Source organism: Pelodiscus sinensis, chromosome 15 (assembly GCF_052426305.1).
Source record: "Pelodiscus sinensis isolate ZL-2025 chromosome 15, ASM5242630v1, whole genome shotgun sequence".
Classification (NCBI taxonomy): Eukaryota; Metazoa; Chordata; order Testudines; family Trionychidae; genus Pelodiscus; species Pelodiscus sinensis.
Window position 1 is genome coordinate 3,197,370 of NC_143066.1, and position 14,826 is coordinate 3,212,195.

General features: G+C 65.0%; 1 protein-coding gene across 1 annotated transcript in view; it reads right to left on the reverse strand.

Moving 5' to 3' along the window:
- The window catches only part of NTN3 (netrin 3), a 55,809-nt gene that overhangs the window by 27,565 nt on the left and 13,418 nt on the right, over positions 1 to 14,826 (reverse strand). Inside the window, exon 2 of the mRNA XM_075899023.2 lies at positions 7,164 to 8,168. Coding sequence (XP_075755138.2) covers positions 7,164 to 8,124 — 961 coding nt within the window. The 5' untranslated portion in view covers positions 8,125 to 8,168. The remainder of the gene's footprint in view (positions 1 to 7,163; positions 8,169 to 14,826) is intronic.

Consider the following 14,826-nt stretch of genomic DNA (forward strand, 5'->3'; position numbering starts at 1 on the left):
GGGGAGGGGTGTGTGTGTGTATTGAACAGTAACAGGACTGGACACAAGAGCGGGGAGGGGTGTGTGTGTGTATTGAACAGTAACAGGACTGGCCACAAGAGCGGGGAGGGGTGTGACGTAGTGGGGGTACCTGGCTGGTTTCTATGCTGCTGGCTCTGGGGTAACCCCCACTGGCTGCCGTGGGTACCACGACCCAGCAAGACAGGATGAGTCATTATGCAAAGGGTGTCTCAACCTGTCTGACCAGCCACCCCCCATGGAGAGGAACAAAGGAAGGTGGATGCTGCCCTGGCTCGGGGCAGGGCTGGAGGAGAGTGAGTTAGTTCCTGGCTGGAAAGCAGGGGAGAAGGAGCTGGGGAGGGGGCTGGGACTCCCCCATCTCAAGGGGGGCACTGAGGCCTCTTAGCCCCAGTTCCTGTAACCAGATGACATCTGTGCTGTGCTGTATCCTGGAGAAGCAATAAACTCCCTCTGTTCTACTGGCTGGTGGAGTCTGTTTGTGCCATTTCGGGGTGCAGGAGACGGGGGACCCCCAACGCGCCGTCACACTGGTGTCAGGGGTGGGATGCACTGCACCCCGTGGATGGAGCTCCCAGCGGCAAGCGACAAGGCACAGTAGAAGCAAGAGCCCTGGAGCCAGGCGTGCTGGAGACAGAGCGAAGCGGTTCCTGGGAATCGTGGGGCGCTGCAGCACTAGACTGGTGAGTCTGCACCGAGGGGCCCAGCGGGCAGATGGCCTATGCCCGACTCTTGAAGGCAGAGCTGGTGGGGCTGTGCAGAGAGAGGGGCTTGCCTGTGCGGAAAGCAACCAAGGCCCAGCTGATTGCCCAGCTGGAAGAGAATGACCAGCCACAGGGCCAGGATCTTGTCCCCAGGGGAAGCAGCCAGACCCCTCCTGAGAGCGAGTCAGGCTCAGAGAGGGGGAGGAGCGCTGGAACCCACCGGAGAGATGTGACAGCTTCCCCCAGGAGGCCTGCAAGCCGTAGCCCATCTAGGGCAGGGGCCAGCCAAGCTGAGCTGCGGCGGCTGGAGATCCAGCTGCGGATGAAGGAATTGGAAGTAGAGGACCAAGAGAGGGACCGGCAGGACCGAGAGAAGGAGCGCCAGGACCGAGAAAGGGACCGCCAGGACCGAGAGAGGCAGCGACAGCATGAGCTGGCCATGGCAGAGCGGAGAACCGGCGGGGCACCGGCTGTGCCAAGAGTGGATGGGCCCCAGGGTCCCGGGGCTGCCAGGCGCTTGGAGAGGCTCACGGTGGCCCAATTGAAGGACGTGGGCGACATAGACAGGTTCCTCAGTGCCTTTGAGAGGGCCTGTGGACTGCAATGGGTCCCCCCCGCTGACTGGCTGTAGGAGCTCATCCCCGCACTGAGCCAGGAGGCGGCCGGAGTGCTCAGTCAGCTGGAGGACATACAGCCAGGGGATTACAACCGAGTCAAGGAGGCCCTGCTGCACAAGTTCGGGCTGACCCCCGAGATGTACAGGAAGAAGTTCCGGGGGGTGCAGAAGGAGCCACAGGAGACCTATGTGGACCTGGCCTCCCGCCTGGCGCAATACGGCCGCAAGTGGGTGTCTGGAGTCGGAGCCCAGACTGCAGAGGAGCTGCTCAAGCTGGTCCTGATGGAGCAGTTCTATGAAGCGTGCCCACCCAAGCTGAGGCTGTGGCTCAAGGACCGAAGACCAGAGACCCCCCACGAGGCCGGGAGACTGGCGGATGAGTTCACGGAGAGCCAGTCCGGGTGTGAACGGGAGTCCCAGAGAGAAAGGGAATCGCGCAGAGACCGGATCTCGGCGGAGCGACAGAGGGAGTCAACTCCGAGGCGAGCCCAAGGAACAGGTCGTCTGTGCCCCAGAGAACCAGCCAGGGCCTGGACAGAGACAGCCCAAAGCCTAACTTGCCATCGCTGTGGGCAAAAAGGCCACCAGAGGGCTCAGTGCACCAGGTCCCAGGACCGGGGACTTTCCAGGGTTAACTGGCTGGGGCGGGAGGAAGGGCAGGCTGCCCCAGAGGCAGGGGCTGGCAGGCAAACCTCAGCTCAGAGAGAGGGGAAGGATGCTCAGTGCACCTCCCCTGGGAGGTCTGATTCTCAGGAGGCGGATTTCTCCGTGTACCGGGTGGGGGCAGGGCGGCCCCTGCGGAGCGAGTGCCTCATACCCCTGGAGGTGGATGGTAGGAAGGTGACGGGCTTCTGGGACACGGGGGCGGAGGTGACTCTGGCCCGATCCGACATAGTGGCCCCGGAGCGGATACTACCCCACACCCAGCTGACCCTGAAGGGCATAGACGGGTCCCCGTTTAAGGTGCCTGTAGCCAGGGTGCATCTGAAATGGGGGGCCAAGGAAGGCCTCAAGGAAGTGGGGGTGCACCCGCACTTGCCCACCGAGGTGCTGATGGGGAATGACCTAGAGGAGTGGCCCCATGAATCCCAGCGGGCTCTAGTCACTACCCGGAGCCAGAGCCAGCGGGGGGCTGACAACGTGGGTCCAGGGAAGGACTCCTGGCAGCGTCCTCAGGGTCCCATCCCAGCAGACACGGGGTCCAGCCAGGCTGAGACTCCGGACCTAGGCAAAGGTGGGGAACAGGTCCCGATCCCTGCCTCAGCAGCTGAATTCCAGGCTGAGGTGCAGGCAGACCCCTCCTTGCAGAGGCTGAGGGACCAGGCTGGCCTCTGTGCAGCTCAGCCCTGGGGGAGAGGTGGCCAGGAGAGATTCCTGTGGGAGCGTGGACTCCTGTTCTGGGAATAGCTTCCCCCCAGGAAGGTGAGGGCATGGGGGGTCCAGCGGCAGCTGGTCATCCCCCGAAAGTATCGCCTCAAGCTGCTGTATTTGGCCCATGACGTCCCCGTGGCGGGCCACCGGGGTATCCATGTCGCCCATGTCCTTCAATTGAGCCACCGCGAGCCTCTCCAAGCGTCTGGCAGCCCCGGGACCCTGGGGCCCATCCACTCTTGGCGCAGCCGGGGCCCCGCCGGTTCTCCGCTCTATCATGGCCAACTCATGCTGTCGCTGCCTCTCTCGGTCTTGGCCCTCCTTCTCTGGAGTCGGAGCCCAGACCGCAGAGGAGCTGCTCAAGCTGGTCATGATGGAGCAGTTCTATGAAGCGTGCCCACTCAAACTGAGGCTGTGGCTCAAGGACCGAAGACCAGAGACCCCCCAGGAGGCTGGCGGATGACTTCACGGAGAGACGGTCCGGGTGTGAACGGGAGTCCCAGAGAGAAAAGGAATCGCGCAGAGACCGGATGCCGACTGAGCGACGGAGGGAATCAACTACGAGGTGAGCCCAGGGAACAGGGACTGACAGGCACCCGAGTGGCGTTAGCAAGCTGGCCCGAGGCCAGTGGAAATCGGGTGGGGAGGCCTGGTTGGCAGGTGGCCGGATGCATCGGGAGAACCGAATGCCCTGGGACGGCGGCTGTGCACGACCCAGGGGATGTCTCCGGGTGCCCAGACCCAGCTGGGGACGAGAGGGGCAGGCCAAGCAGCCATCCGCAACTGCTGCAGCTCAGCACACGCGCTTCCCAGCCAGCCCGGCCGTGCCCGAGAGCGGGGCAGCTCTGTCTGCCGGAGTTAATCGCTCAGCAAAGGCTCGGACCTTCCCTGCTGTTTGGGTATTAATGAGACTTTAATTGCACAGTTTGGGGCTAATTACACAGAGCTGCCTTGCTTCCTTCCTCAGACAGCACGCCCATTGAACAACCGCAGGGCCAATTCATCGCAAGAGCAGCCTGCTTCAGCCGAGAGCCTCCGCCCCCCTTCTGGTGTCAGGGAACGCCTGCCTTTGCCCGGCTGCCCCAGGGAGACAGGCACAACAGCGGCCTTCTCCGGGCTCGGCCGAGCTCAAACCAGGGAGGGAGGTGCTGTGCGGCCAGTCAGGCCTGCGGGTGACTGGCCACAAAGAGGATCCTTGCTCTGGAGCGGATGGCGCCTAGGCTGGCCTGAGATGAGATCCTTGCTCAGGAGATGGAGCTCAGGCTGGCGGGAGATAGATGGAGGGGTCCCTGGCTCTGGGAATGATGGAGCCCAGGCTGGCATGGGACGTTAGGGGGGTCCCTGGCTCTGGGAATGATGGAGCCCAGGCTGGCGTGGGACGTTAGGGGGGTCCCTGGCTCTGGGAATGATGGAGCCCAGGCTGGCGTGGGACGTTAGGGGGGTCCCTGGCTCAGGAGATGATGGAGCCCAGGCTGGCGTGGGACGTTAGGGGGGTCCCTGGCTCAGGAGATGATGGAGCCCAGGCTGGCGTGGGACGTTAGGGGGGTCCCTGGCTCAGGAGATGATGGAGCCCAGGCTGGCGTGGGACGTTAGGGGGGTCCCTGGCTCAGGAGATGATGGAGCCCAGGCTGGCGTGGGACGTTAGGGGGGTCCCTGGCTCAGGAGATGATGGAGCCCAGGCTGGCGTGGGACGTTAGGGGGGTCCCTGGCTCAGGAGATGATGGAGCCCAGGCTGGCGTGGGACGTTAGGGGGGTCCCTGGCTCAGGAGATGATGGAGCCCAGGCTGGCGTGGGACGTTAGGGGGGTCCCTGGCTCAGGAGATGATGGAGCCATGCCTGGCTGGCAGCAGAGCGAGCGAGCTCCCTAAGCCTGGGAATTCAGTGGGAATAATTCTTTAATGGAACAGTCTCGGCGAAACGCTAGAATGGCCAGTCCTGCCAAACCCACAGCGCATTGGAGCCTCGCCCCTGCTTTCCCTGGAGCCGTGCCCAGCCGGGCCGCTTGCAGGGCGCAGTGCGGGGAGGAAATCTAGGCCCAGGCACCCTGCCTCCGCACCCACCCTACAGAAATACCTTGGGGCTCATGAGGAAGAGTCCACCGCCGTGGCCGGGGTCTCCCGGAGAGCTCCGGCCATTTCCCGGCCTGTGTGCGCCAGGCGCCTCTCCCCACTCACTCAGAGCCCCGTGCGGGGTGGGCAGGGCTGGCCCAGCTGGAAGATTTCGCACTTGTTGGGCCCTGCTCAGCCTGTGCACACAGCACCCCTGGGCTCCCCGCAGGGCGGTGGAAGAGGAGCAGAAGCCCCCGGCTGATGAAAAGGAGCCAGCAGATCCCCAACGGAGCCGCTTGAGCCTGGAGACCCGACTGCACCTTCCCTGCCGCCAGCCTTGCCTCTGCCAGGCCCCGGCTCCCAAATCCAGCCCAGGGAGCGGAGCCCAGAGAAGCCCTCGGGCCTTTCCCCGGCTCCCGCTTCTCCATGCCCGCACCTCATCTCACGCGTGGGGCCAGAGGAGCCGGGCCGGAGCCCCCGTGCGCCTGGCTCCCCTTCGCCAGAGCAGTGGGACAAGCCCTCCCCGGGCGCCAGGCCTGGCCTGACTCCGGCCCCGGGCAGCGGCAGCACGCCGAGCCGAGCCGAGCGCCGACGCCCCCGGGGAGCCACGAGAAACACACTGCGAGCTCCGCCGGTTCTCGGCCCCGTCCGGAGCAGGCCCCGGCCTAAGGCGCTGAGTGCCCCCGCCCCGCCCATGCTGTGGGGAGCCGCCAGGCCTCACGCCCTCCTCAGTGGCGGGGCGGACCTGCCCCCACGACAGCACCTTCTGTTTGGGCCGCCCCTGCCCAGCACGGAGGCTCAGGCCCAGCCCGGCCCTTGCCAGAGCCCCCGGAGGTGCAGGGCCTGGCCTGGGGCGGAGGCTGCAGGCCCTCTCCATTTAATTGGTGCTAATTGCTGTGTCTGCTGGGGCTGGCTGGGAGAGGCATTGTTGACAGGCACAGAGGGGACGGCCTGAGTATCTAATCCGGCTTTCAGCCTCGGAGCCCTGGGAGGCGTGTGATGGAGCCGCTTTCAGGGCCCTTCACAGAGGGCACAAAGCCTGAGGCGGCAAAGGGAGGCAGGGGACGGAGCCGACAGGAAAAACTTTCACACGGCAGCACTGCTAAGCCGCCTTTGTGTGGCCGGCTGTCAGGGACCTCGCCCAGGGCCCCCGCCCCCGCCCCGCCCGGCTTCTCTCTTCTCCCGCTTTGCGCTCTCGACTGCCGGGGGGGTCTGCTCGGCTGTGTCGGGAAGGGATGGCGAACGTCGCCTGCCGCAGCCTTCTCCCTGCTGGGCAGGGCAGGGGCACACTGCTGTCTCTAGCGGGGCCGGGGGGGGCCACGGACCCGGGGCAGTTCAGCGATGCCCGGGTGGGGGGGAGACCGCAGGCTGGGCAGAGCTGGGGTTTGGGAAACATCCTCGAACACTCTGTGCAAAGGGGCTGAGGAGACTCGGGGCCGAGCGATTCATCCCCCTGGACCCTGCTCGGAATCCCTCAGCCCCTTTGCACAGGCCTGAGAGGGGCTGCTCCGGGCATGGCCAGCACCAGGGACGGGGACATTCCTGGCTTGCTCAGCCGTCCCTTTTGGTCGCGTCTCAGTTTGTGCTTTTCCGAAAGTTTCACCTAAGTCCCGAGTTTTGCACGTTGGCTTTCTTTGGGTCCGTCTGTGAGCAACCCTGACCCCAGCCCCTTCCAAACTGGGGTAACTCCACTGGGCACTCTGCAGCGCCCCGGGGGGCTGCTCGGCGTGGGACCCTGCACATGCCCCACGCCTGAGCAGGCTCTGGCCCTCGGGCTCCAGCGGAGACCAACAGCAGTGGACCAGTGGCAGCGATGCAGCAGCGTGACACCCCCAGGGTCCCCGCTCGCCTCATGCAGCCCACACGGCCTCAGCGTCTCTGCTGCTCTTACCCCCAGAGCAACGGCAGCTCAGTGCGCCGTTCCCCCGGGCTGTGCCACGCCCTCCCTGGTATCGCACCGAGGCCCCTCGGCGGACAGGTACTGCCGTTCCCCCGGGCTGTGCCACGCCCTCCCTGGTATCGCACCGAGGCCCCTTGGCGGACAGGTACTGCCGTTCCCCCGGGCCGCACCATGCCCTCCCTGGTATCGCACCGGGGCCCCTCGGCGGACAGGTACTGCCGTTCCCCCGGGCCGCACCACGCCCTCCCTGGTATCGCACCGGGGCCCCTCGGCGGACAGATGCTGTGGTGCATCCATTCCCCTGGACCACACCGCGCCACGCCCTCCCTGGTATTGTGCAGGGGCCACCCGGTGGATAGGTGCTGCGGTGCAGCCTGTCCCGTGGACCACACCGCGCCACGCCCTCCCTGGCATCACCCCGGGACCGCTCGGCACGCAGGCGACAAGGGGGGCAGCAGGGTGGACATGCTACGAGGGCATCTCCCCGTGCCCGGCCCCGCTCTTACCCAGGCACTCGTTGGCCTCCCTGGCGCTGGCCCGCTGCCACGGCCGGTCGTAGTGGAAGGGCTTGCAGCGGTCGCACTCGGGGCCCTCGGTGTTGTGTTTGCAGTCGCACACCAGCTGGCCCCCCTTGTCCTTCAGGCAGCGGGAGGCGTGCCCGTTGCACTTGCAGCGGCCCCCCACCTGGAACTCCCCCACCGCGTAGAAGTAGGAGGAGCCGGCGCCCTCCTCCTCCTCGCTGGCCCGGCCCCCCAGCTCCCGGAAGAGGTGGGGCCGGCTGAAGACCACCCGGATGTCGGTGGCCGTCACCCAGTCCTGCAGCACGGGGCTGCTGTCGAAGTCCTGGGCGGAGGGCCGTCCGTCCAGCGTGCTGAAGGCGATGAGGCCCCCGGTGAGGGGGTACAGGTCGGTGTGGCCGTCGGTGCACAGCGCCTCCTGCTCGTTCTGCTTGGTGACGGCGGCTTTGTTGGGCCTGCCGTAGATCTTGCGGCACTGCGAGGAGTAGTACTGGTACGGCACCCAACTCTTGCCATAGTCCATGGACTTGAGAATGGCCGCCGACTCGGGGCGGGGCGAGCAGAACTGCAGGCTGACGTAGATCACCTCGAACTTCTTGGCCAGGGCGAGGGTGAGCGTGACGTTGTGCGGGGAGTGGTGCAGGCTCTCGGAGCGCCAGCAGGTCATGTTGGAGGCCGTGTTGAGGTCGGTGAGGTAGGCCGCCGGGTGGGCTTTGCGGGCGTCGGAGGCGTCGCAGTGGCGCGAGGGAGGCTTCCCGCAGGTGCTGGAGGCCTGCACTTCCTTGCCGAAGGCGGCGTTGACGAACTCCGGGATGCAGCGCCGGGGGGCGCCGCTCTCATCGTAGCAGGGGTCCGAGGCGCTCTGCTGCACCGCGAAGGGGTTGATGGCCTGGGGCAGGCCGAACACGCAGGCACCTAGCAGCAGCCGCAAGAGGCACCAGGGCTCCATCCTCGCCAGGGACGCCGTCTCCACGGCCACCAGCCGAGCGCGCCCTATAGGGAGAGCAAAGGAGCCGTGAGTCCCGCACGTGAGCCCCAAGGGACGCAGCTCCCTCCAGGCGCCCGCAGCTCGCCCCAGCCTTCGCTCGGGGGCCGTGCCGGTGTGCGCCAGCCGAGAACACTGAGCCGCCTGACGGGCGAGCAGGGCACACAGCTCTGCGCCAGGCGGCATCTCTCCACCGGGCGCCAGCACTGTGTAGGGCTGGGGGAGGGCAGGGCTCCCAGCTATCTCCCTGCTCTGCTCCGCCCTTGTCTCAGGGGCAAGGCTCCGCTGGACAGAGGCCCCCGGGCCAGGAGCCCGACAATCTTCCTGCCTCTTCACACACCAGAGCTGCGTCACATAGAGCTGGGTGCCGAGGCTCCACCGGTCCCTTGGGGCTCAGAATCTGCCTCCTCAGGGGTCCGGGGCCGCTCCAGCCCTGCGACAGCCTCGGCAAGCGTGGGGGGGGGGCAGTTGCAGTGTCGTGAGGAGAAGAGACGGTCACTGCCAGAGCCACCCAGCAGATTGGCCTTGCCCTGCCGGGCGGGTCACCAGGGACGCCGTGCCTGCTCAGCCCGAGCTCACGGCTCAATGCCAGGGAGCCCACTGGCGTGGCTCTCTACCTGGGCCCTGGGCCGCCTGGATTCCAGCCTCGCCTCCGTCCCTGAGCTGCCATGAGACCTGGCCAAGCACGGCTCCCTCCCTGCCTCAGTTTCTCCAGCTGTGCAATGGGACAAGGGCACGGCCGGCCTCGGCTAGCAGTGCGTGAAAGGCAGCGCGTCAGAGCGAGGCCTGGGGGTTGCTACGCGCCCCACCGCAGCGCAGGCCAAGGCCTCTGACAAGACGTTCTGTGCCCGGCCCCCGGGCCGCCAGCCCCGCCTGCCCTCAGAGCGCCCACTGGGGAAGCGGCTCATGCCACACGGCTGTGTCCAGACGCCAGCAGCTGCTCCGGCCCTGGCTGCCCGCTGCCCCCGCTCGGTGCCCCACTGGCATTTCCTGCTGGCCGGTCACACCGCTCCAGTCCCTTCCCCCCCCCCCCGCGCCGAGCTGGGATTTAGCTAGCTCCTACCACCCGGAGGGGAGCCAGCCGCTTCCAAACCCAGTCAGGCGGGGAGAGGTGGGAACGCTCCACCCTCTCTGAGGGAACGGGCCTGGCCCAGCCCCTGCAAAGCCATTTCCTTCCCTCCTCTTGCACCCCCCTTGGCTCTGCAGATCCCCCTCGGGAGAGAGCCTGCGGCCAATGGGGTGGTGACATTGTCCCTGGAGCAGCATCTCTGGCTGCGCGGGCCGAGCCTGGGCGCTCGCAGCCGGAGGCCCCGAATAGCGAGGTGCCGGATACCCACCAAAGCTGGGCAGGGCCGGAGGTGGAGGCCAGCTCTCCTGACTCCTAGCCGGCAGCCTCACCACCACTGGCCTCCAACAGCCACAGGCGTGGAGAGACCAGCCCCCATGACCCAGGCTTGGAGGGGAAACGTCCCCCTTGAAATCCCACCAAGAGAGCGAGCGAGCCAGCTCCCAGACCTCGCCAGGGCCTCAGACGGCCCCTCGCTGGCCCACACGGCGCCCTGGCAGGCAGGGCCTGGCTGTTCTCCCCACTGGGAAGTCAAGGCCCTAAGCGGGCAAGGGACTTGCCCAGGGTCACAAAGGCAGCCGGTGGCATAGCAGGAAATTGAACCCTGGCGGCTTGTGCCCGAGGCTAGCACCCTAACCACTGAGCAGCCTATGGCATGGGGGGGGGGGCTGCCTGCTCTGTACCCGGGTCCCCCTGCGCTGGGCTCTGATTCCCTCTGACTCACCCACCTGTGGATTGGCCCAGACACCTCGGCCCAGCCTGGGCAGAGAACAAGGCCCTGGGAGGCGGGGGGAGGGGGGGCGGGGGGAGACAAAGGGGGGCAGACACGGCCACCTGGCTGGGGGGCTGGGCAGTTTCTTGGCTGGGATGACGTGAGGAGACTGAGCTGAGTACTGAGGAGTCAGGGGCCTGGGGACCCCACCCCGAGGGGTCTAGGGCTGCTAGTGCCTGACTCCCTATGTCCACATCACGTCTGTGCTGGGCTGTATCGGGGAGGGTGACTTTGGGGGGCAGTGGCAGCAGGACACCCTGGAAAACACTGCGCCCCCTGCTCTTCCAGGTGGGGTTTTCGTCTGCCTGTCTTGCTTTGGCCCTGCCGGAGCACCCCGGGCCCTTTCACATGCCAGCGGCAGGGGGTGTAGCTGGAGGCAAGGCGGGGCGGGGCGGGGCGGGGCGGGGTGGGGCGGGGAGGGGTGACACCCCAGCCCCCCCAAACATTGCCTGCCTGCTAGCTCTCCTTGCGGCAGACCCCCGCCCCAAGATCCTGTCTCTGTGCCTGCCTGTGTCCCGCCCCCACAACGCGCTCATGTCGTCCCGGCGCAGACCCGCCCCATCTCCAGCCAGGGCTCCCTGTGCTGAGTCCCCGTGGCTGTAGGCGCGACCCCGCCGCAGCCGGGCCCCGGGCCCTTTGGTCCGGCCGCTCTGACGTGACCCTTCTCGCCGCAGCCCCGGGTCCTGGCTCCCTGCCCCTCCCGGGCACAGCCCCGCCAGGCCCCATACGCGGGGGGGGGAGGGGGGGGGGGGGAGAAACGCTCCCAGACACGGCAACGCTGCTGGCTGGGCCGCTGAGCGACACAGGGCTCCCGGGGCAGGGGCTGAGCTGCGGGAGATGCGCTACCGCGCGGGTGGGGAGATACCACCTTCGCCGCCCCCCTCCCCACCAGCTTCCCGCTCCTCAGCCGTGCCCCGCCCCCGCCTCACCCCTCAGCCACCCTGTGCCCCGTTCCCCGCCTCTCAGCTGCCTCCCTGCCCTGCCCCGTTCCCCGCCTCCTGCCCCGCACCTCCGCCACCCTGCTCCTCAGCTGCCCCTCAGCCACCAACCCGCCCCGCCTGCCCCACTCCTCAGCCACCCCCCACCCCGCTCCCTGCTGCTCAGCTGCTGCCCCACCATGCCCCTGCCCTTAGCCGCTCCCACCTCTCCCCGCTGCTCAACCACCCCCTGCCCTGCTCCCTGGCTCCCCGCTGCTCAGCCGTGTTTCCCTCACCTCAGGCCAAGTCCCTAACTCCCTGTAGCCGCCCCAGCTCGGGTGGGGGGGCAGCACTGCCTGGGTGGCGGGCGCCTGGGGCAGGAAGCCAGCAGCAGCCCAGCGGCAGCGGAGCGAGAAGCCTGCCGCTGTAACAGCCCCAGCTCTGCAGGGAGCGGCCGGCTGCAGCAGCTGCTCCGCTGTCCAGTGTGCACTGGGAACTGTCCAGCACAGGAGCACCCGGGAGCAGTGCTGAAGCCGGTCGGAGGGCACCCCCAGCTGCTCGGCAATCGGGAGCCCCTGGGGGATGCACCAGTTCACGCTGCCTCCTGCCCAGCAGCCGGGAGCCCCACTGCTGGCCGGGGGAGGGCAGCGCAAAGAGCCACTTACAGACCCCTGGCTCTCTGTACAACGGGCTGCCCTTCGTTTTCTCCCCCCCTGCAAACGACCCAGGCGCAGCCCTGTGCACACCGCCCGTCGGGTGGGTCGCCACGCGGCGGGTCTGCCTGCAGGGGTGTGGCACTGCCCTGTGGTGACGGGGCGGCCCTGAGGAGAGGAGCTGCAGCACAGCACAGACACGCCTGTTTCTCAGCTCTCCTGCCCTGCCCTCCTCTTGGGCACTCACTGGCCTCGATTCCAGTCAGTTCAACCTCTCCGCCGGCAAGGCGGACCCTAGGGAGAAGCGCCAGATAGCTGGACCCTCCCAGGCCTGCCCAGCCCTGTCTCGCGAGAGACTCCCTTTCCCACACCCCCAGCAACGCCCGAGCCAGAGAGCCTGCCAGCCGCCCTGCTCACCAAACCCTCCCGCACCAGCTGTGCCATGGTGCCCAGCCCAGACACAGCTCACCTGTGACCCTAGGAGCAGGCCCAACCGCACACCCACCTCCCCCTGCTCATCTGTTCACTGCCAGCATCCTCTGTGGCCCCGCCCCCCACGCAGAGAGATCTCCCCATGTGTCAGGCACTGAGCGCACTCAGAACGGCCGCCGACAGCTCAGCCTGCACCGGGCTCCTCCATCCCACGAGAGGACTGTGACGTAGTGGGGGTAACTTGCTAAGGCTGTGACGACCTCTGCTGTCTGGTCATTATGCAAAGGGGGCTCCCAACCTGTCTGACCAGCTACCCCCATGGGGAGAAACAAAGGAAGGTGGAATGCCACCCCTGGCTGGGGGGTAGGGCTGGAGGAGAGTTAGTTAGTTTTCTGTCTGGGAGCATGGAGGAAGCAGCCTCAGCAACAGGCTGGGGGGTTTAGAAGCCGGACCCCCCACCCCATATCAAGGGGGCTGAGGCATCCTAGGCCTGCCCTGTAACCTGGTGACATCTGTGCTGGGCTGTATTCTGGAGAGGCAATAAACTCCCTCTGTTCTACCGGCTGGGGAGTGCAGGGGGCGGGGGACCCCAACGCGCCATCACAAGGACCACAAACATTACTGCTCCCAACAGACCTTGCGCTGGCACCGTGGCCGCGAGCAGCCCATGGAACACGCTTTAAACAGATGCGTGACCAGAGAGGAGGGTCGGCTTCTGCATCCAGCGTTCCCTGGCTGGGAGCTCCAAGAGCTGGGATCCGTGCACGACTCCCAGCCTCTCGCTACTCAGCAGGGCAAGCTCCTTTCTCTGGGACCAGCTGCCTGCTCTCTGGCAGAGGGGCATGGACCGGCTCTTGTTTGCACATACCCTCGCAGAGTGAGACACAAGCTCAATGAGCAGCTACCATAATAATCATGAAAACCCAACCCTGCTAATACTTGCAAGCCAGACACCAACCCGCAAACACATCAGCGCCCGCTACTGCAAAGCCCCCCCGCAAACACATCAGCGCCCGCTACTGCAAAGCCCCCCCCGCAAACACATCAGCGCCCGCTACTGCAAAGCCCCCCCCGCAAACACATCAGCGCCCGCTACTGCAAAGCCCCCCCCGCAAACACATCAGCGCCCGCTACTGCAAAGCCCCCCCGCAAACACATCAGCGCCCGCTACTGCAAAGCCCCCCCCGCAAACACATCAGCGCCCGCTACTGCAAAGCCCCCCCCGCAAACACATCAGCGCCCGCTACTGCAAAGCCCCCCGCCCGCAAACACATCAGCGCCCGCTACTGCAAAGCCCCCCCCCGCAAACACATCAGCGCCCGCTACTGCAAAGCCCCCCCCGCAAACACATCAGCGCCCGCTACTGCAAAGCCCCCCCGCAAACACATCAGCGCCCGCTACTGCAAAGCCCCCGCCCGCAAACACATCAGCGCCCGCTACTGCAAAGCCCCCGCCCGCAAACACATCAGCGCCCGCTACTGCAAAGCCCCCCCGCAAACACATCAGCGCCCGCTACTGCAAAGCCCCCCCCCGCAAACACATCAGCGCCCGCTACTGCAAAGCCCCCCCCGCAAACACATCAGCGCCCGCTACTGCAAAGCCCCCCCCGCAAACACATCAGCGCCCGCTACTGCAAAGCCCCCCCCCCCCCGCAAACATATCAGCGCCTGCTACTGCAAAGATATCAGCAGGGTTCTGAAACCCCATCACCTGCTGGCAGGGTGGGTTCATTTAAATCAGCCATGGAAAGACCCTTCTCACTCGTGTGCGGCCACCAACTGATTTCTCTGCGGGTCAGTGGCCCCGGACCCAGAACAGGTTCCCTGCCCTGCTGTAGATCCTCACTCTCAGGCCACTTTTCCACTTGTGCTTCTGGTGATTTGCTAAAGAAAAGTGCATTCTGACTGGTCGAGATAATCATTTAAAATGCTGGTGTACAGGTAAATCCAGCCTTTACCTGAGACTTGGTACATTTTTGTACAACCGATGCAGGTACACACTAACTATATGCATTTAGTTAGGCAATTACATAATGCAATATTTTCAGATTCTAACAATGTACAATTAATAAGTATGCTAAAATGGTTAATGAGCTATTTCTTTTTAACTAGATCATCAACTTTTTGTTCATGCTTAGGACAGTAATTGAAATGCAATTAAACACAACAAAACAGCCTATCAAAATGTATTTGTGTTGTACAAAGCAAACCCTTAATACATGACATGAGCTATTGTGCCGTGTTTATAAAGCTTGACCTCAACAGTTTGAATTGGAGAAAACCTCTCAGGATAATGAGAAGCAGCCTCCTCCAGGTTTTGATAGAGATTCGTGGATTCTACATATTTATTTTCGTGTTTGGAGAGACTTGAATATGTTTAAGCCTTGACATATTTTGTATTAGACTCAGATTTAATTTTAATCAGGTTTATTTTTGAAAGCAAACCCCCTAGTATGATTTTTAAAAAGTTGAAAAAATCCACTTGAAATTAAAAAAATATTTGTAAAAGATCTGATGAAAACGCCTGATTTTCACCCTGCTGCTGCTGCACAGTCCCCGTGCAAAACCAAACTGCGCTCTCCACAAGCAGCACAACCCGGAGCCCCAGCCCTGGAGCACTGCAGCGCACCAGAGATGGGCTCCCCATTCATGAGAGCCCAGCATGGGGCCCCAGGATCAACCTCAGCCATGGGGAGAGAGGTGAGAGGGAGGGGCCGGTCTGACGTCCACGCCCTGCCCTGCTGCGGAGAGGATGCTGTGCCTGGGAGGAGCTGAGCCCGGCTCAGAGGACGATCAGAGCCCCACTAGCCCCATGTCTAGGGTAGCT